At 65.0% G+C, this 21,465-nt stretch overlaps 2 protein-coding genes across 3 annotated transcripts in view; one reads left to right on the top strand and one right to left on the bottom strand.

Annotated features, from left to right (window-relative positions):
* The window catches only part of PAFAH1B2 (platelet activating factor acetylhydrolase 1b catalytic subunit 2), a 640,582-nt gene that overhangs the window by 561,485 nt on the left and 57,632 nt on the right, over positions 1–21,465 (bottom strand). The window lies entirely within an intron of this gene.
* Positions 1–21,465, top strand: part of ZBTB16 (zinc finger and BTB domain containing 16) — a 57,518-nt gene that overhangs the window by 29,030 nt on the left and 7,023 nt on the right. Inside the window, exon 4 of one of the 2 annotated variants that reach the window (XM_075442469.1) lies at positions 7,955–8,041. The exons of the other annotated variant lie outside the window; for it this stretch is intronic. Within the exon in view, the coding sequence (XP_075298584.1) occupies positions 7,955–8,041 (87 nt within the window). The remainder of the gene's footprint in view (positions 1–7,954; positions 8,042–21,465) is intronic. 2 annotated transcript variants of the gene reach the window in all.

Below are 21,465 nucleotides of genomic sequence, written 5' to 3'. Positions count from 1 at the left end.
GCGGGTGGGACCCCGCATCCCGCCCGGCGGAGGGCAGAGCGCGCGGGCAGCTTCGCGGGGAAGCGATGCTGCATTTTCTATTTTTTTGAGATATTTTTATCTGTGTTTTTCCGCTACATTCGTATTTCTTTTCCCCCCCTCTGCCCGTTGTCGGTGCCGGGGGGCACAGGGCGGCGACGTGCCTTGCCCGTACCCGCGGGCGCGGGGCTGCCTTCCCCACGCTCCTTCCGGCCGAGCAGCGGGTGCTGCGTTTCAGGGCACTGGAGCCGGCCCCGACCCCATCCCCACCTCACCGGTTTTCAGGCCGGGCACCTACACCCCGGGGTGCCCACAGGCAGAGGCAGGCGGCTGGGGCCGGTCCCCGGGATGCTGGGGTCCCCCCCAGAGCTTGGGTGTGGGCTGCTGGTACCCCCAAGTGCTAGACCCTGGGATGCTGGTCCCCCCCGGTGCTGGGGTGCAGGATGCTGGTCCCCCCCCCAGTGCTGATCCCCCTGATGCTGGGGTGCAGGATGCTGGGGTGCAGGATGCTGGTCCCCTCCCCAGTGCTGGTCCCCCCTGATGCTGGGGTGCAGGATGCTGGGGTGCAGGAAGCTGGTCTCCCCCGGTGCTGGGACCCTGGGATGCTGGTCCCCCCTGATGCTGGGGTGCAGGAAGCTGGTCCCCCCCCAGTGCTGATCCCCCCTGATGCTGGGGTGCAGGAAGATGGTCCCCCCCAAGTGCTGATCCCCCCTGATGCTGGGGTGCAGGAAGCTGGTCCCCCTTGATGCTGGGGTGCGGGATGCTGGGCTGCAGGATGCTGGTCCCCCCCAGTGCTGATCCCCCCTGATGCTGGGCTGTGGGATGCTGGGGTGCAGGATGCTGGTCCCCCCCCCAGTGCTGATCCCCCCTGATGCTGGGGTGCAGGATGCTGGGGTGCAGGATGCTGGTCCCCCCAGTGCTCGTTCCCCCCTGATGCTGGGGTGCAGGAAGCTGGTCCCCCCCAGTGCTGATCCCCCCTGATGCTGGGGTGCGGGATGCTGGGGTGCAGGATGCTGGTTCCCCCAGTGCTGATCCCCCCTGATGCTGGGGTGCAGGATGCTGGTCCCCCCCAGTGCTGATCCCCCCTGATGCTGGGCTGTGGGATGCTGGGGTGCAGGATGCTGGTCCCCCCCCCAGTGGTGATCCCCCCTGATGCTGGGGTGCAGGATGCTGGTCCCCCCCCCAGTGCTGATCCCCCCTGATGCTGGGGTGCAGGATGCTGGTCCCCCCAGTGCTCGTCCCCCCCCGGCGCTGGCGCGCGCGGCTCGTGTTTGTTACGGTCGCTTTGGCCGGTGGCCCGTCCCTGGCGGGCGGCCAGCTTTGTGGGTACAGTATGTACAGTGAACGCCGAGCCAAGCTTGTCATCGCGCAGGATTCAGTATTTTATTTTTTTTCTTTCAAATCCGGCGAGGGGTGGGGGTGGGGGGGGGTGGGGAGAGCTCTGCCCTGCGCTCGCAAACAGCCGCGGCGGATTCCAGCGCTGTTATTTATTAAAGCAGGAGACCTTTGCACCTCTCCCCTCGCCTCCCCCTGCCTTGGCCCGGGACGGGGCGAGGTTGCGCCGGCGTGAGGGCTCGCTCTCGGCATGGCCTCTCCAGGGGCACCTTGCCTCCGCGCCGACGGCCGCTGTCTTTCGCTGGGAGTTTGCCCCGTGGGAGAGCGTCGCGGAGGGACGGCCGGAGCCCCCCCGGCAGCCCCCTCCGGCAGCCCGCGCTGGCTTGAACGCAGGCGGGCGTCTGAGTTCCCTGCCCGGGCGCTCGTGGGAGATGCCTGGTGGTGAAGGCGCGTTTGGATCAGGGAGCAAACGGGGGGCCAGCCCTGGGGGGCACGGTGCCCCCCGCGACGCCGCGGCGCTGGGCGGGGGTACCGCAGCGGCCGGGTGGGTGCAAGACAGGCGCTGGGCCGAATGCTGAACGCTCAGCGCAAGGCGTAAATGTGAAGCCCCTCGTGCCCGGCAGAGCCTTTCCCTGCCTGCTGCCCGCGCTCTCGAGACCCCCGAGGGCGGCGTTGCGGGCGGCCCCCTCCCCGAGGAAGGCATCGCCGGGCGGTGGGACGCTGGAGAGCCGCTGGCGGCTGGGCCTGGGGACGCTGCTCCGGCGCTGCCGCTCGCTGCGTGGGCGTCCTCGCCGCCGCGACGCTCGCTGGGCACGTGCTGGGCGGTGGGCACCGGGTCACCTGCTTCTGGGGTGCCTTCCCCGGGGGCAGGAGGAGGAGGAGGAGGAGGGAGTGGACCTCTGCCTTCCCTCTGCTTGCTTCGCCCCTCCGTCCGGTTGTGCCACCGCGATGGACTCCCCGACCCCGCTCCGCTGCGGGCGCTGGGCGAGCGCCGTGCCGGTGGGTCGCACCCAGGCCGGCGCGAGGGCGCGGACCCCTCCCCGCCGCCCGCTTTCGGGGCCCGCGGCGGCTCCCGGGGCGCGGCCCCCCCCGCCCCGGCTGGCCGGCGTCCCGCGCTCGGTCGCGGGTGATGTCAGCGGCCTGCCGGCAGGTCTGGATGTTCTGCCAGCGTTCCCGCGTTTATGATCATCCGCAGATGTGCATCCAAGAACACACTGTACCCACGGCAGAAATTAATGCAGGCTTGACTGCCGGCCAAGCCGCGCACACGGGGGAGAGGAAGAAAGAAAACAAAAACTGTTTAATGCTGTTTATAAATTATACACTGGCTGATGAAAAATACATCTCGCTCCCCCCCATCCTCCCCGCTTCGAGAGCCCGAGCGGAGAGCAGGAGAACACGCTTTGCCGTTGAGCTCCCGTTCTGGCTGGGTTCCTGGACCCGGCCGCTGGGTCGCAGCCAGCTGCTTTCTGCCCCCCGCCCTGCCCTCACCTGCTGGCACAGACTGATTTTTCACCCACCGCCGCCTTTCCCCGCTCCCCTCTTTCGGCTGCCCCTTGCTGTCGAGGGGGGGCTGCCGGGACCCCTCGCACCGCGGCGCTCCCCGCGCCCAACGCATCCCGCGCGCGTCCGTCCCCGTTACCACCGCCACGCGTGCGTGGCCATCGCCGCCCACCCGCTCCCCCGGCTTCCTGCCGGATGGGGGAAACTTCCCAAAGTCCCCCCGCGGTCGCGGTGCTGGGGACCCCCCGCTCACGGGGTGGGGGGGAAGCGGGGCGCGAGCCCCCCATCGCTCCCCGCGCGCTCGCCAGCCGTTCGCGCGGCTCTTGCGGCGGTGGGGTTTTGTTGTGCGTTTTTTTTTTTTGATGCCGCTAATGTTTATCACTTGCCCAACAGGCCTGACAGATTTTGTTTCCTGTCGCGCGGCGGCGGCGGCGAAGCCGAAGCCCCCCGGTTGCCAAGGAGCCGCCTCCCCGCACCGTCACGGCCTGATTTGGTATTCCGCGCGGCGCCCCGCCGCATTTCTGTATGCAAGACAAAGTGTTTTGATGGAGGCCGATTGCGGGAGTGTCTGGAGGCTGTTTGGAGTTTTATGGGCTGTGCAGCGCGCGCCGCGCGGGGCTGGCGCGGGGTCTGCGAGAGCCGCGCTCGCGGGGCGGAGGAGAGGGGGACGGTGTGTCAGAACGCGCCTTCTCGTCGTGAAAAACCTGGGGGTTGGGATTTTTTCCAGCGTGACGATGCCCCGCGCCCTGTTGGCGTGGGGGTCGGTGGGGTCGGGCGGTGGCGGTGGCGTCGGCTCGCCCCCGCGCCATGCTTCGCGGCGCTGTGCCGGGGCTCTCCGGGGCGGCCCGCGGGATGCTGCTGGAGCATCCTTCCCTCCCGCGGCGCTCGGCTCGGCCGGGGCCCTCGGACGCCCCAGTTCGCCCCTCGCCGTCGCCCGCTCCCAGCCGGGGAGAGGCAGGGGCTGGTGGCGGGGCGGTGGGCGCCGGGCGGGCTCGTCGTGCCCGCTGCCTTCGGCGTCCGCGCTCGGCCCCCGAGTGCCCCCTTATCTACTGAGACCCTCTCGGGTCGTACCCGGGTGCTGCCCTTGGGTGGCACTTTGGGGGGAAAAGGGAGCCGAGGCGCCCGGTGCCTGGCGAGACCCCAGCCCGTGCCGCGGCTGCGTCGCGTCCCCTGGCCCTCCTCGGGCTGCGCGGCGCGGTTCTCGGCGCGGAGATTTCCGCGACCGTCTCTTCCACTTGGGTGAGGCAGGGGAGGAGGGAAATCATAACAATAATAATAATAATAATAGCGGCAATAATCAAAATCAAAAAGCAGCTTGATGTGGGCAAAAGGAGAAAACAAGAGAACGGGGTAGAGAACAGGCTAAATTTAAAATTGTAATTGGCTGACTTCCACAGGCTTGCGGGTGTTTTAATGACTCATAATAACTTCATTTAAAACCAGCTGAGCAGAAAATAGATTGGAGAGGAGCCTCAGGCCATTATGGATTTGTTTTTTTTTGACAAGCTCTGTTTTCGGCAGCCAGGAAGGCGCTCGCAGAGGGCTCGGCTGCTTCGCTCTCCCCGAGTTGGTGGTCTGCCCGACAGAGATTGTATAGAAACCGGGGCCGGCGCTTCAGGTCTTTCCCTCCCCCCCCCTTTTTTTTTTTTGCTGATTAAAAATAGATGCCTTGAGGTATTATTTTAGCATCGCTGTGGTTTGGTGCTTTTTTTTCTTTGCACTTTTGATGTGGTAAATGGAACATAAATAAAATTGTTTTTGAAATTACTGAATTAATTAGGTAGTAAAGCGACGACAGTGCATAAATTTACTTGGCGATTTTTTTTAATCCATATTTTGCCCCCGCTCCCTCCTTGCTACCTTCTTGCCAATTGCAGCCTGTTAATAATATATAATCCCTGATTTTTATTAATCCCCTGTGCTGGGGGGAGGGGAATAGATGTCGCATCGCGCCGGCGGGGCCGTCGCGCCGAAACGGCGGTGGGGAAGGGCCGGGGCCGGGAAACCACCGGTTTCCCATCCTTCTCCTCCTCGGAGGAGGGGGAGGATGCTGGCGGCTCCTCTTTTCCCTGGCTTTTTCCTGGGCTGCAGGTCTGTGTTTTCTCTCCCCGCGGCCGCTCGGCCCCCAGCCCCGCGAGCGTTGCTCGCAGATGGGGACACGCGGGAGCACGGCGCTTCCGCCAGCGGGGACGTGAGCCGGGGGGGGGGGGAAGGCAGCGTTCAAGAAAGATGAGGAGCTACTGGAGAGAGTCCAGCGGAGGGCTACGAGGATGGTGAGGGGACTGGAGCATCTCCCCTACGAGGAGAGGCCGAGGGAGCTGGGCTTGTTCAGCCTGGAGAAGAGAAGGCTGCGAGGGGACCTTAGAAATGCCTACAAATATCTGCAGGGTGGGGGTCAGGAGGACGGGGCCAGACTCTTTTCAGTGGTGCCCAGCGACAGGACAAGGGGCAATGGGCACAAACGGAAGCAGAGGAAGCTCCAGCTGAAGATGAGGAAGAACTTCTTCCCTCTGAGGGTGACGGAGCCCTGGCCCAGGCTGCCCAGGGAGGTTGTGGAGTCTCCTTCTCTGGAGATATTCCAGCCCCGCCTGGACGCGGTGCTGTGCCCCCTGCTCTGGGTGACCCTGCTTGGGCAGGGGGCTGGGCTGGGGGACCCCCAGAGGTCCCTTCCAAGCCGGACCATTCTGTGATTCTGTGATTAGGCAGGAGCTATAAATTTGCTCGCGCAGATATAAATGTGCGGCGGGGGGGTCGGTGCCAACCGCGGGGCTCTCGGCGAAGCGCGGCTGGGACTTGGCAGCACGCGGAGTCCCGTCCCGTCGGGAAGATGGTCCGGAGGTATCTGTGTGCCGCGGGCGACACGAGGCGCTCGCTGACTGCCCTCCCCGCACCCGTGGGTGCCTGCGCGGAGGCTGACCGTTGCGGTGGGCGCCGGGTGAAGCACGGAAAAAGAGCGAGGGGGAGAGGCGAAAGCCCTGACACGGGCTCCGGATGCGCCGCTTTCAAATACGCCCTGCTCCCTTGAATAACAAACATCGAGCCGCGGCGGTTTTTTCTGCGCCCGTTATAATAAGCTCAGATGTTGGATGACATTTTTCCCGGTGACTCACATAGTAAAATTAACCTTGAACTATTTACATATTCAATCGCCGCCCTCCCTCCTCCTCCTCCCCTCTCCGCGAGCGTGTGTACATTACAGGAATCCTGGCTCCGTATCAGTTTTTGTTTTGCTGATGAGGAAAAAAAAAAAAAAAAGAGAGAGAGAAAAAAATTCCCCCGCCTGGAGTACACATCTACTTGAGGGAAAGAACACGCAGTCCTGGCCTTTGGAAATTGGCAGGCGGCGTGCTGTTCCCGCGCTGATAAGAGGTACTGTAAATAAAACTGTACGGCAGCGCCTGCTGTAAAATGCCCCGCGTCTGTACTCATTGTTCTGACAGCCACGGCTTTTTTTGGGGCCGCTGTTTTGGTACACGCTGTGCTGCCTTATGTAAGCGAGCGCGCCCGGCTCCTCCCGCCGCTCGCCCTGTTTATTTTCGCCTCGCCAGGAATTTTTCCTGACCCCCCCCCTCAGCCAGATGCTGGCCGGCTCGGCCCGTCCTCGCCGTGCCCCCGCGGGGCTGCTCCCCAGGCTCCCGGCACCCTCCGGCCCCGCGCTGGCTCTCGGGGGGCACGGGGCACCGGCACGCGTCCTCGCCCCACGCAGAAACGGGGCAGGAAAAATCAATCCCCGTGCTCGGCAGGACGCCGGCGCGTCGCGGCGTCACCGGTGCGTGGCGGCGAGGGGGCCAGCGCCGGCAGGACCTGTTGCCGCCGTGGGCTCCTGCATCTTCACGGGCCGCGCGCCGCAGCGCTGGGGCCGGGAGAGCTTCGAGTGGCGATGGAGAGCCATTGCCTTGGCAACTGCCGGCTGTGCGTCGCCCGCGCCGGCGCGCCGGGCAGCCCGCGGCCGCTGCCCTATCGATCCCGGCCCCCGCTGCTCCGGCAGCTTCTCCCCGTCCCGGGTGGGCTCGGCCCTCTGCACGCCGCGCTCCTCTCCCTGCCGCGGGCGGAGGCAGGGGACCGCCGGCAGCGCCTGCATCACCGCGACGCTCGCCCTCCGCGTCCCCGCGACGCTCGCCCTCCGCGTCCCCGCGAGCGCGCTGGCCACGTGCCGCTGCGGCCGGCAGCACGTGCCGGGGCGGCCACCCTCCCCGCGTCGCCCCAAAGCCCTTTTTCCTGCGTTTCTGCCCCCGCAAGCGGCCGTGCGGCCCGTGCGCGCTCGGGTTGTTTTGAATGCGAACTTGACATCCCGGCGAGGGCGGCGGGGAACAGCATATGCACAGTAAACAGGCAGACTGTCGTATTGATTAACAGATGAGACCTCTATTATCGATCAGCGCTTGGCGAGAAAATTTATCACTTTTAATTTCACCGCTGCCAAATATTTCTGCCTGCAAGCCAGCCGTTACCGAGACAATTTAAAGGCGAAGGAATTCTCTTTTTAAAGCGCCTCGTGATACCCCTCCCTCCCTCCCTTCTGTGCACCGTTCCCCAAATCCCCCCCGGACGGCGGGGCGGGGGTCGCTGGCTGGACCCCGGGAGAGGGCGGCGCGGCGCGGTGCCCCTGCCTCGGAGCCTGCTCCGTCACGCTCGGCTCCTCACGGCAGATGAATCAAACCTCGAAATCCACGGAACGGGTCCGCAGCTGCGTCCCGGCAGCGGTGTTGGACATGGCGTGTGGCGTTAATCCGGTTCTATCTGGAAGTTGCCTGGCTGCTGCTGGGCACCCTGGCTTCGTCCTCGCCCGAACGAGCGGCACGTGCTGACGGAGATTTTCGAACAATATCCCCCCGCGCCACGTCTCTCTCCGGTGGGGGAAGGCGCCTCCGAGCTTCTCGCGCGTTTCGGCCGCGTCTCCGACCGGATGCGTCCTCGGGTACCACCCCCAGTACCGGCGGGGGGCGTGGAACGTGAAAGCCCTCCGTCGCACGGGCCCTGCGGTTGTAACGATGCCGCGGTGGCGTCCCTCGAGTAACCCTCCTCTCTCTCCCCGGAGTAACTCTCCTGTCCCCCTCCTCTGCCCGGAATAACCCTCCTCTCCCCTTTCTCTCCCCAGCGGGCGCCAAGGCCCTGGTCTGCGATCAGTGCGGTGCCCAGTTCTCGAAGGAAGACGCCCTGGAGACGCACAGGCAGACGCACACCGGTACGTGCCCTTCCCTCGCCCCTTCCCTCCTTCGCTCGGGCACCAGTTCAGTTTTTAGGCGGCCTTTGGCACGTTTTGCCCAGCGGAGACGTTAACCCGTTGCGGTTCCTGCGTCCGACCTGCCCAGGTCCGTTGCGTGACTTCAACGCGATGACGGTAAGTTGGCTGCGTTTTGCGCTGTGCTCTGGATTGGAAACGGTTTTGGACTTGCGCTGGAATTTGCGTGCGTGTTCGCAAGGGTCTCTGCTGCTGCCTGGCTTCGGTCTGGTTCTGCCGAGCTCGTGACGGCGGCGCTGGGGGAAGGAGCAGCACAACCTGAGCATCCCCGCACCGCTCTCCCTCGGTTTGCCAAGCCACGCGCACCCGAATGTGGCCGGCGTGCTGGCGCCTGGCCACCATTTCGGGTGCAAGAGAAGCTTCCAAGGGATCAGTGCCCTTGTCCAGAGGTGGGTGCGAGCGTCTGCGGGTCGGTGGGACTGCGCAGCGGGGGTGCAGCCGCTCGTAGGAAAGGGTGCTCAGGGGCAGGGGCCCAGCGGTGCCCAGAACCCCTCTGTCCCCAGCGCCCGCAGGGGTTTAAAGCCCGGCGCGGCGCAGTGGCCGTAGGCGAACCTTCCCTGGCTCCACGGCTCGGGCCGTCAACTCAGCGTCTCGGTGCCTGCGCTTCGCCCTGCGCCGCTGCGTTCGTCGCTCGGCGTGAACGTGCGCACGCGGGAAAGGACGGCGCAGCGACGCGCGGGGATTTCTTCCCTCCGCGAGCAGAACACCATCCCCTTCCCAGCAGCTCCCCGCAGCTGGCTGCTGCCACGTCTCTGCCGCCGCTCCCCAGCCCCTCGGCGTGGCCGCCGGCGGGGAGCACAAGGAGCCCTTTATGCTCCTGGCGAAAGCCACCGCGCTCGGGGAGGGTTCGCTGTGGGGCACGGGGGAATTCGCGGCCGGGCCGTCCGAGGTGGAGCCTTGCAGACCCCCAGAACGGGCCGGAGCCGCGCCAAGCGCCCGCTCCTCCCCACGCTGTGTCGGGAGCCGTTTAACTGCGCGCAGGCTCGTCTCTCCGTGCTGAGAACGCCAGTAAACGGCACTAACGGCCGAGCTCGCGCGGAGTGCTGGCACGGGGAGCCCGCGGCGGAGCCGAGTGCTGTGTCACCGGGCGCGAGGAGCCGCGGCCGTCACCCGAGCTGGGAGCTGGGCTGGCCGGGCACCAGCCCATAAATTGTGAAGTAATTGCCCTCCGTGTCCGGAGTTGCAGTTCGGGGTCTTTTCAAGAACCGTGTGCGCTGGAGGTTGGGGTGGAGGCGCAGGCTGCGAAGCGCGGGGCTGAGCTGCCGAAGCCCGGGCGGGGAGCTGGAGGTGGCCGAGCAAGCGGCAGCCACCTCCCGGTGTCCTCGAGCTTCCCGGAGCATCCCAGGGCGGTGGGTGGGTGCCCGGCTCCCCTTGGTGCCCGGGGCTCTGTAACCCCGGGTGCGCAGCCGGGGGTGGGTTCTGTTGAGCAGACGTTCAACGATGCCCGCGCCCGAGAACGTCCCACAGGCGCAGAGCAGCGGCGCAGCTTTGCGGCCGACCTTGACGCCTCTGCGGGGATTAAAGCCCCTTTGGTGGCTGGGCCACGCCAGAGCTCAAAGGGCGGCAGGGAAACGGGGCGCGGGGACGCGGTGACCCGAGCGGCGTGGGTAAACACGGGCGGCTCGGTGCGCGGCGGAGAGGTGGCCAGGGCAGCCGAAATGAATCGCTTCCTCTCCTCGGGAGGCACGCGGCGAGCCCTGCGCTGGCGCGGAAGGCATCCCTCCCTGCCGCCGCTATAATTAACCCCGCTCCCGAACAGCGGCCTCTCCCAGAACGGCTCTTTTCGGGGCGTCCTCCCTTCACCCGTGGCGGCAGGTTGGTCGGCGAGAGACCTTCCCGCCTTCCGGGCGGACGGAGAGCTCTCTGTGGTAGGAGCGCGGGCGGGTTCCTTCGAGGACGGCACCGAGGGCCGAGCAGGGTCTGTCCGGTACGGGCGGACCAACGGTACGCGCTGTGCCCAAAACGCGGCGCTTAGGGGAGGCCGTGGGACCTGTCTGCCAACGGCCGCTGCTTGTGCGGGTGAGCTCCGGCTCGAGAGCTTTTCGGCAACGGGTGGCCAAGCCAAAGGGTTCTCAGGGTTTCTTTTCGGCGTGTGGGGCTGCATCTCGGGTGAACGGTCGGGATCCAGGACCCCTCTATCTCACTTTTTTTGTTCCCCGTTGCCCTCACTGCCCCTCCCAATGACAGCGCAAAACGCGGAGCCAGCCCGGCGTACACGCGTGGCATCAAGCACTGCCCGTCTCTTGCGGCAGAAAACCTCCGCCCTGCGTTCCGATGCAAGGTAAAAAATAGTAATAAACACAGAAAAAATAGCTTCTGCTTGTGAGCGCGGGGCTGGCCGCGTGCTGCGTCCAACCCGGCCGGCTCGGGGCTGAGACGCCCTCTCCGCGTGTTCCCTGTCCTTGGCCCCCGGCCCGCGGCAGCAGGGAAGGCAGCAACTGTTTTGGCTCATCCTCCAGCAGCGCGAGCTCGGTGCCACGCCGGTGGGGGAGCCTGGAAAATTCCTGACCCTTCTCCCAAAAGGTGGAGGGAAAACCGAAAGGCGTGGGGCCGACGGCCTGAGTCACCCCCAGCAAGCGCTGCTGGGGCTCGGGATGCTCGCGTGGCCCGCGTCGCTGCTAGCGGGGCTCGGGCTCGCCGCCGGCTTTTATAAATATCAGAGGTGACTCGTGTAGGGTTTCCTCCCGCGTGCCAAGGCAATTAGCGTGCGTCGGGCGGCCGGTGTCCGTCAGCGGCCCGGCACGGATTTGCTCCTGACCCAGTTTGACGTGGACACGCTCGATGCCGGGTGGAGAGGGTGTTTTCTCTGGCAAGTGGCTGGCGCTCTGATTTGTGGGGTCGGCGTGGCCCCGACCGCTCCGCGGGGGACGCGCGGGAGCCTCCGCGCCCCCTGCCCGCATCCCGCGCGTCCCCCGGCTGGCGATGCCGGCGGCCGGACGCGAGCAGCAGAAAAGAGTTAACAAAAGCAACATGTAACTGAAAATTGAAAAGCCATAAATCTCCTCCCGCCCGCTTTTTTCCGCCCTCCCTTTTCTTATTTTTTGCTGGGATGTTGCTAGCGTTTTGATTTAATAGTTGGCCAAACACAAGGGTCTATTTTATTCAGAGTTTACAGGCCTCAGGGCTGTTATTCCTCCAAATTTAATAGCATCGAAATTGCAGGGTTGGCGATAATTTGCCTATCACTTTCTGCTCTCCCATTGATGTTTATTGTCAGCGGGATGGAATCGCAATCCGATTCACTTAGATAACATGTCTGTTAAACATTTAGATAATTGTGCCATCATTAACTTGTCACATTATTTTAGAGATTCAAAACAGTCGTGCGGTAGGAGCGGAGGTACAAAGGGAGCGGAACCCGGTGCGGGAGAGCGAGACCCCGGGAGCGGAGGCGCTGGCGGCGGTGGGATGGCCCCGATGGGCAGCATCGCTCCGCGGCGGCTCGGGAAGCTCGGCCTTCCTCACCGCCACGGCAGCGCTTCAGCCGCTTTTTCCCCCAAAGAAAAAGTCTGCTCCTGTTCTGAACGCGCACTGAGGTACACAGCGGGGGTTTTTGATTATTTTTTTGACGTGCCGGAGCGCTTGGCATTTTTCTGTGGAAGAGCATCGCAGAAAGCCCGCCGGCGGCTTGGGGTGGCAAGGGGGACGCGGGGGAGCCCGGAGGAGGTGCAGGCGGGGACCGCGCCGGAGCTGCGCCGTCAGACGGGCACGCGCCGTCGCTCCCTCTCCTTGGCAAATCTGCAGTTGGTCCCACGCGTCGCGCGTTTGCCTTGTCTCCTTTCTTTGGCTTCGCTTCCTCTGCCTCGGAACGGTACCTGCCCGAAAGACGTCAGCGGTGCCCCGGACGTGCGGCGCGCTGGTTTAACGGCGTTGGAAACGCGGGGCCTGGCCAGGTGGAGCGTAGCGTGCGAGTTGGCTGGCGCGAGCCATGGGTTGTGTAGAAGCGTGAATGACGCTTGCCGTGGGCTCGGCGTGGCGCCGCGAGCCGTGGCCGAGCCGGCTCTCCGCCGGGATGCTCCTCCGACTCCGCCGGCAGCTGGCGCGTGCCACCACCAGCGCCTGCAACATCCCAGCTCCGGCCACGCGGCGTCGGCAGCGGCCGTTCGTGTCTCGTCTCGGTGCGTTCTCTGCCGCAGCTCCATCGGAGCGGTGCCCGGCCGCGAGCAGCCGGCGTGCTTCCTTACGGAAACCAACCCGACGTCTTCCTGGGCTGCCCGTGACTGCTATTACCGTTTGACGGGACTCCTGAGAGTTTTCAGAGAGCGGCTCGATGAGGCTTCGGGGGGAAATACCGCCGGATAGCATTTTTCTCCGTAGCTAGAGATAATGCACTGTAGTATTAAGTACGCTTAGAGGTAATTATCCTTCCCGTGCTCGCTTCGGTTGCGCGGTCCCGGCTGGGGGAGGGAGCGCGGGCGGTGCCGAGCGGGGATGCCCAGACGATGCTTTGCAGGTTTGCTGGCGGGTGTGAGCGTGGATGTTGGACGCTCAGGTACGGGAGCGCCGCGAGGTCCCCTGCGTGCTCCTCCAGCGTGCTGCTGTCCCCCGACCCTTCCGTCGGGGGCTGCGAGCAGCGGCCGCGGGGCTGAGAGGGGCTTTGGTTTGGTGCCAGGGTCACGGTTCCCGCAGAGGAGGGAGGAGCGCCCTGCGATGCTCTGGAACGGAGGGAAGCGGTGCTGGGTTCAAACGGTGACTCCCGAGCTTAGGAAACAGATCTGGGTCCCCATCGCACGCGGAGGGCGAAGACGACGTTCCTGGCACCTTCCGAGGCCGGCGGTGCCCAGCGTGAATCCTCCACCAAGCCGGGAAAATGGGATTTGGGGCCGCGGGAGCTGCTGCCGGCGGCAGCTGAGGGGGTTTGTGGCTTCAGTAGCAACTGCAAATGCGAAACGCCGGCAGCGGCGGTGCGTTTGTGGCTGCCGGGACGTTTCTGGGTGCAGGCGTCCGGCTGGAGCCAAACGTGCCAAGCGCGGGCGCGGCGTCTCTCGTGCAGCGTCGCCTGTAAACGCGGTCCGTCGGCAGCCTCCGTCGTGCAGCGGCGTCAGTCACGATGCCGGGTCGCCTGCCGCCACCTCCGAGCGCGGCATGCGGCCGCGGCACGCCGGGAGCTCGCCGGCAAGCGAGCGGAGCGGGGCCGGCCGCATCGCCCCATCGGCCCCGGCTTCCGCGGGGTCTCGGGGCCGGAGGGTCCTGGGGGGCTCCGCACAGAGCCCCTTTGTCTGACAGTAATGTCCTGTGACAGCACTTGAAATCCGAGTCCCGGCGCGCATTCCTGAAAGCGGGAATCTCCCTGCCGCCCAGACCACGGCTGCTTCTTTCCCACCTTTGCGACACACGGCAGCAAAACTTCCCCGCGCGTCAGGGCGGGCTCCCGGGGAAGCGCGGCGAGCTCGGGCGTCGCGCGGGCAGGCGGTTTTGCCGAAAGCAAGGCAGGAGATGGAAACGTGGCGGACCGGCGCGTCCGAAACCGGCGGCCAATGGTCGGCCTTGAATTTTCCTGTGCAAATACTGTTTAAAGCGCGATGAGAAAAGCCCTCTCGCTAAGCTACGGAGAAATCTTTCTTGTCCTTTAATTCTAGATGAAGGGGATTAGTGTGAACATATTTAACCTCTGACCCGCGGACAAAAGCATTATCAAATTTAGTTGCCGAGTGGCTCCCCATTTAACCGAACCAGCGCGGCATCTCAGCAGTTTTTTTTTCTCCTCCCTCCCTTGAAAGCCTTCACGTCCATTGTTGCCCCCGAGCCCGGGGGACGCGGCAGCCCTCGTCTGCTCACGTTGGAGGGGCCGGGCAGAGCCCCCGCGGGGGCAGCCAGCCTTGCGCAGTCGCTGCTGCGACCCACGGAGGCTTCAAAAAGCCAGCAAACCCCCCGAAAGGCCAAGCCTTCTGCAGGCTGGGCTGGTTTTTTGCCCGGTCTCCGCGTGCCCGCCTTGGCGCTGGCTCGGAGGATGCTCGGCCGCCGCTCCGGAGCGCGGAGAGATGCCTCCCGCGCCTTTGCGCTCCGGAGCGGGAGCGGAGCGCCTTCCCGGCTCCCGCGCTGACGGGCGAGCACGGGGAGGCCGGCCGGGGCTGTACGAACGCGGGCTGAGGCGCGGGCGAGGAGGCGGCCGGGGTCCCCTGGTCCGGCGGAGGAATGCCGAGAGGGGCCTCCCGTCAGGAGCCGGTGTCCGTTTACAGTGCATCTCTCATAAACCCGGCGGCGGGGGCGAGGGCAGGGGGACCGGCCCTCCTGGTATGTGATTGATTATCTGGTATTTATGCCATTGAGGACTTTTCAGCGGCTCGGGGTCAGGGGGTCATCTCATGTGTCTTGCTGCAAATCCGCTTCCTTTTGTACAGTGCGGGCTGGGTGAGCAGACACACAAAAACAGCTTTTTCTTTTCCTTGGGAAAAAGGGGAGGGGGGCGGGCTGGTGTCAATGAATTTTTTTTTTCAGCCTTTCCTGAATAGTGTCCTTTTTAATTCCAAAGAACTTTTAATTAAAAGTAGCAGGAAAGTTCATCTCGACAAGGTTTAACTTACCTTAGCGGTTACTTTTGTCCCCCCGGACTCGCATCTCCCCGCTTTGCCAAAAACCCACGCGGAACGGGGGGAGGCTGCTCTCGGTACCGTTCGGCGTCTCCCCGGCTTTACCGAGAGGGCTTTTTCATCTTTTCTCTTTTTTCTGAACGGTGGGGGTGCCGGAATAATAAGCGGGCGCTGCGAGTCCCGGCTTTGTGCCGCGCGGCAGCCGGTGGCCGCGCTGGCCGTGCTCGGCCGCCCGTGCTGCCACAAGGGTCGCTTCGGCGGCCGCGCTGCGGACCGGCGCTCCCCGCGGCTGGAGGGTGCTGGGGTGGGACCACCCTGGCCGGGAGAGGTCCGGGAGACGGGTGGGCGCTGCTCTGTGCGGGGCGGGATGATGGCGGTGGTGACGGCGGTGGTGATGGCGGTGGTGATGGTGGTGGTGATGGCGGTGGTGACGGCGGTCTCTCGTGGGGTGGGATGCCGCAGACCGGCGCTCCCCGGGGCAGGAGGGTGCTGGGGTGGGACCACACTGGCCGGGAGAGGTCTGGGAGATGGGTGGGTGCTGCTCTGTGCGGGGCGGGATGATGGTGGTGATGGCGGTGGTGATGGCGATGGTGACGGCGGTGGTGACGGCGGTGGTGACGGCGGTGGTGACGGCGGTGGTGATGGCGGTCTCTCGTGGGGTGGGATGCCGCAGCCCCGCAGGAGAGCACACAGACAGCACGGAGGACAGAAGAGAAGGCCACTGGCCGGGGACATCATCTGCTGCCCCTTAAAACCCTCCTGGCAGGGAAAAGCAGGCGCCCGCCGTGACGTGCCGGTTGGAGAACGCTCGTGGGGGAGATTGGTTGGCCAAAAGGAGACGGGGACGGCTCTCGGCGGAGCAGAAACGCCGGTGAGGGCTCCGTCTCCTCGCTGACGCTCTTTGTTTAGCGACGGAGCGGTTTCTAACGCGTTAGTTTAACCATCACCGGGAAAGCGACGGGGAAAAATATGTTAGGTTTTCAGCAGAAAGTCAAATTATTTTTTCAGCTGGTTTCACTCCAAATTCCAATTGGGAAGAGGAAATCTGGGGAGCTGGCGCCGTGACGAGGAGCGAGCGAGGCGGATGACAGCTTCCCCTCTGATGTGGTGGCCAGAAACGCCGCTGGCTGCCGGGGGATGGGTCTGCGACGTGCGGCTTCCTTGGGACGGGCAGCGATGGGTCCGGGGCGCTGCGGGACGCACGGCGCTGCGACAGGCGTAGGGGAGATGCTGCACGTGGACACCCCGGTACCCGACAGATGAACGCGTTTTGGTCAAGCGGTGCTGGGGAAGAGGGCGGCTTTTCCATCCGTAGCTGAAGGAGCTGGAATTAGAGGGCTTCCCGTGACCGTAAGCTGGTGGGTACCAAAACGCCTCACGGGTGCTGGAAAGGGAAGGTTGTCCCCTTTGGTGTCCCACGTTTCTGGCCACCTGTACGTTTCTGAAATACGCTGATCTGTTCTGGTAGCTACTGAGTGCAGTGAAAGGGCTGTGGGCACTGGGCTTTGCAAGGAGGGCACGCCTGCAGCTTCGGCCAGAAGGCTTTAGGGTCTGTAAACGTCTTCAGAGAACTGGTTTGGCCTCAAAAGCCAGAAATGAGGCTCGGCAGCGCAGCGCGCACCGTCGGCGTGAGGCCTCCGCAGCGCGTTCCCAGGCTCACGCGGCGTTGGGAGCTGGGGAAGCTCTCGCCTCCCCCAGCCGAGGGGTGGAAATGCGCTAAGACGGGCTGGGCCCCTGGGAAGTTCATCGGGTTTTCGTTTCCAAACACGAGGTTTGCCCGGCGCTCGGTTTCTTCGGGCGGAAAACCCGCTCGCGCTCTGCCGGCGCCGGTTTGGGGGATGCTGAGCGTGCCCCTTCCTTCCCGAGCCTGGGGACCGCGTTCGGGGAGGGCTGGACGCGGATGCGGCGGCGGCTCTTGCGCGGTGCTGGGAGAAGGGGCCGGGCAGGGGATGCTCGGGGGCGGCTTGTCCCCTGCGCTGGTGACGGGTCGCACCCGGACCGATGCTGTCCCCCGGGGAGCATCCCCGGCAGGCGCGGACCCCTCGCTTCGCAGGCAGGTCTCCACTTCGGACCCGGGGCCGGGGGCCGCGCCGCGTCCTCCTCGGCAGCCGACCCCCCGCAACGCGTCCCTCGCTGCCGCCCGCTCGGAGCGGGGCTGCCTGGCAGCGTCTCGCCCCGCGCGGGTCCGGCACCGCCGTGACTGACGCAAAGCCAGTCTATAAATAAAGTCTTTCTCTCCTCTCAGAAAGACTTTGCGGTTTGGTTTGCTTTCAAGGTCAAGATGAGACCTTTCTAAATAAACACATATCAAAGGATCATTAGCGGAGCAGCACTGTTAAATTGAGATATTAACTTCTGTCAGCCGCGCGTTTCCTTTTTGTTCCGTAACTCGCGACTGCGGCGGGTTTTTATTATTTTGGCCCTAGGCGGTAGCATCTGGCTTCTGTAGAGACTGTAAAAATTAAAAAGCAACACAAATCATTGCGAGAGAAAAGCAGTAAATTCAGTGATAAGAATTTAAAATTAAAATGTTTCGGCGCTTTTCTATTCCGCGAAACATGAAACGAATGAGTTGTGTGCCTGTTGCCATAAAGCCGCCGCCGCTGATCGTCGCTGGGCTCTTTCCCTCCCCGCTCGCTCTCCCCCGTAATCGCTCGCGCCTGAGCAACCGCAGAAAAGCGCAATGGAGGGAGGCGATGATGGCGATGGAGACGTGGGGAAGGGTCAGGGCTGGGGGGGGACGGGGCGGGGGGCAGAGGGCCCCCCGAAAGGGAGGCGAGAGGGGATGCTGTGGTCCCGCCGCGCTCAAAGGGAGACGGCGAGGTCGCGCGGGGAGGGTGTGACTAATGCGCCCGGTCACCGGGACGCGGGGCCGCATTGTCCCCCGGGTCCAGATGGCCCCCGGAATAAATCACCCCCGCCGGGCGCGAGCTGCCCGCGCCGGGGCCGATCCCCGGAGCCCACCCCGGCGTGCGGCGGGCGCCCGCGTTTCGGGCGTCCCCCGAGCGCATCCCGCCCCGGGCGATGGGGAGAGCAGCCCGCGGCCGGGCGGGAAGCAGCCCCGTGCGTCGCTGCGGGGGCGAAAGCCGAAGCGTCGAGCTTCGGGGGGGGGTTTCGGTCCCTCGTGCTTGCAAGGTCGATGTTGCACATCTGCTGCGGAACGCCGGAGTTGTTGCAGGCGTCGGGAAAGGGGCGAGCGAGCGCGGCGCCGGGGCCGGGGCGCGTCCTGCCCTCCCGCTGCGGCCGCACCCAGCCACCGCCGGAGGAGCACGCCGGCTGCTTTTTAAGAATTAATTTCCCATAGAAGTTGGGAAGAAAGCTGCACTATCCGCAAGTAAATAATAATAATCAAACAAATGCCCTCTTGGGAGAATTTGCCTTCCATAAAGATGTTAATTAGCGCGGAAGCTGAGCCGTGGCGTCCGGAGGCAGCCTTTGAAACCGGGATGGTTTGGTGACTGCGGCACAAAACGTGCGCGTCTCGTGTGCTTGTATCCCCCCTCTCTCTACTTACCCTCCGAGGGCGGAGGGGCCGCTGGGCTCCCACCACGCAGCGGTGCCGTCGCCCCGCCATAGCACCTTCGTTCCGGCGCCGCGCCGGGGGGCCGTAGGGGGATGGCTCTGCCATCCTGGTGTGACGCCCTCGGAAACCCGCGTGCGCGCGCAGGCGTCGCGTGCCCCGACAGCGGCGTTCGGGGAAGGGTCCTTCGCACCGCCCCGCGGGCTTGCTCCGGCGCTGCCGCCGAGAACGCCGCTTTCGGTTTCGTCATCTTCTCGAAAACAGGCACCGAAACTGGGTTAATCTCCTCACCCCGCGCAGCGCGCGACCGCCGCCCTCCCAGGGCAAAGCGCAGCCGCGGTGCTGCTGCCACCGGCCAGCGTCCCCGGCGCTGTCCCCGCGCCCGCTGCTTCTGCCTGTCCTTCGTCCCCCATCCTCCTCCTCCTCGGCATGGAGCCTGCAGTCCGTGCCGAGGTCCCACCGGCTCCGATGGCTCTCAAGCCTGGCCTCGCGCTTGCTGTCCGAGCCGGAGCCAGAGCCAGCAGAGATGTGTCCAGGAGGTGGGGGCTGCTGTGAGCCCTTGACAGGCTGGCAAAAAAACGTCAGGCGGCCCTGAGACCTCATCTTGGCAGCGCCAGCGGCCCCTGGGCTCCTGCTCTGCGTGCCCGGAATGTTTTGGAGCCGTCTGCCTCGCTCCTGACGGCGGCGGTGATTTTACTGCACCTCTTTGGCACGTGCGTCACGCCAGAGACCGCGTTAAACGTGGAGAGGGAAGGGGGGCTGAGTCTTGCTGGAGACCCCGAACGCGCAGGGCACGCGCTGAGGGTCTGGGGGTTCCGTGGTGGGCACGAGAGGCAGCGACGGGCTCCGTCGGCATCCCTGGTGGCGGCTGTAACGCCGGAGCATTCCCAGCGTGCCCCTCCGCAGCTCTGGTGACGGGTTCCTGATGCTATCGGTGATGGCTGCAGCGGGCGGACGATCTGCCTCGTTCGGCGAGTCTCGTACGCCGCTCTGGGAAAGAGAGGGACAAGATGGCGGCGTGGATGGAGGCTTCGGGGAGGGGCGGCGTGCGCTGCGCATCCCGGCGCCGGCTGGCTCCGCGTGCCTGGGCACGGCCAGAGCCATGCTGCCGCAGCGGGGGCTCGCCGGAGGACGCTTCGCCGGCACGGTGGCATCGGTCCCCTTCGGACCCTGCTGCCGGAGCATCGCCGGCTCGCCCTGCGCCCGCCGGCCTCGGGGGTCCGGGCTCGGCGGTGCTGCCGCGGGGTCGGGGGCCGGCAGGAGCGCGCACGCGCGCGGGGAGGGGGGGAAAAACTTGAAGTCAAATGTCTGAAAGTCAGATCCCTTTTTAGTATGAATTTGCTGTATCTCATTCTGAGCACTAATTCCAATTTAATTGCAAGTGGCCTGAAGCCTCTTCAATAGGAGTAACAAATGGTTTGATTTTGTAAACTTCATCAGACTGCATTTTAAATGCGACACACTCGCCCGGCTCGAATGCCAATGAAGCACTGAAGTAGCTCTCTGTTTACTAATTATCCGTTTTTACTTCAAGCCACGCTGGCTGGCTTGTCTGATTAAATCGGATTTGTGGGATAGAGAACAGCTAGCAGAGTTTTCTCTATAGTAAACGAGATTGAAACTATGGGCCGCCTGGCTGCACACTGTAAATTATATTTCCTTTTAAAGGGGACGTGTCGCCTTTCTCCCGCCGGCGCGCCTCCCGCATCCTAACCGTCCCGGCGCGGGAGCGTGCCGGCTCCGCTCCGAAGGGAGACCCGCCCCGCCGCCCGCGCCCGTCGCCTCGCGCGTGCTTATTTCGATTCCTCCTCTTGCGGCGGCGGCAGCGGGTGGGTGACGGTGCCACGCTCGAGGCCGTGACCCCCGCGGCGTCCCTCGCCGCGAGCTGGACGGGGCGGAAAAGCCCCGGCGTATCGCGCGTCGCGTCTCGCCCGTCCTCAAGTCCCCGGCGATGGCGCGTGTGTGGGAGCGAGCCGCCAGAGAACCGGGATGCACATCTCCCCGCTCGGGTTTTCCCTCCCTGGAGCAGTCGCCCATCCACTAAAATCCGGCTTTCAGGCCGCCCGCTTCCCCGAACAGCATCCGGCACCCAGCCCGCTCCGGCTTCCGCCCCCGCACCCCGCGGCCGCGCCGACAGCCGCCCCGTTACCGCTCTGCGGCTGCCGGCAGACAGCGCGGGGTCTGGCGGCGACGCGTGAAGCCGGGGAAGATGGGCGAAGGCGGCTGCCGAGCGCGGCGGCGCGGGGCTGCGCGTCAGCCTCCCCGGTTGCCAAGACTTTAATTCCGCGAGCTTGACCCGCGCCGCCCCCTCCCTCGGTATCTATCTTTGTGCCCGGGGGCTTTTTATATTTTAATTTGCTTTTGAACGTCCTGCGAAATTAATGGCGCGCTCGGGGCCATTGTGCGGTGTACAGTAGAGGGAAGGGCCGGCGGCGCCCGCCGAGAGCCGCCGCGTTTCCCGGGGAATGAATTGCTCGCCCGCCTTCGCCCCTTTTAATTGTTGACAGTAAAAAGCGTTTAAATGCCGCTTAATTTGTAATCATCTTCCCGCAAAAAGGGGAGAAACCATTAAAACGTCAGGGAAATGAATAAATCCGTCTCTCGCTGCTTTGGGGCGGCGGCGTTTCTGTATCGGGGGTGATTTTTCTTCCGAAGGCAGCCCCGAGCCGAGTCCCCGCGTCGCCCGCTGCCGGCAAGCCTGGCACTGCCGAAGCCCGGCTGCGGCGGGGACGGCAGCCGCCCCGCGCCCTCTCACGGGCCGCATTCCGCCGCCCGTCCTCTCTCCAGAGGCGAGGGACCTCGCTGCACCTGCGGCCTGGAGGAAAAGCCGTCGGCTCGGTGGAGCGCCCGCGGCGGGACGGTGCCCGGCAGAGCCCCTGCTCGCTGCCGCGGTCCTCGGCTCCGCAGAGCCCATCGGCAGCGCCTTGGGGCTGCAGGCGAGCGATGCTGGGCTCTGGTCCTCTGTGGTGCGCTGGGCTCAGCGCAGGGATGGCGGCAGGGCCGTCATCCCCCGCATCCCCCGTCTCCCGCGTCCCCCCTCTCCGCACCCGCCGGTGCTCTGCTCTCGGCGGCCGGCCGGCACCGGGTGCCTCCGCAAGCCATGCCCGCGCGCCTCAGCCTCCCTGTTGGGGTGCCAGCTTATTTACTGGCGCGTTACCTAAAAATCAAACGAAGAAATGCCTTTTGCTGGTCGTGTCCGGCAGCACCCCCGTGGGATGCCCAGCGCCGGGCGACCAGCACCGGCCGGAGCACCCCCCGTGCGTGCACGAGGCCGCTCGTCCCCATCGCTGCCGGCGTTGGCCCGGATTTTTTTTTTT

Source organism: Opisthocomus hoazin, chromosome 24 (assembly GCF_030867145.1).
Source record: "Opisthocomus hoazin isolate bOpiHoa1 chromosome 24, bOpiHoa1.hap1, whole genome shotgun sequence".
NCBI lineage: Eukaryota > Metazoa > Chordata > Aves > Opisthocomiformes > Opisthocomidae > Opisthocomus > Opisthocomus hoazin.
This window is presented reverse-complemented; position numbering and strand designations above follow the sequence as displayed.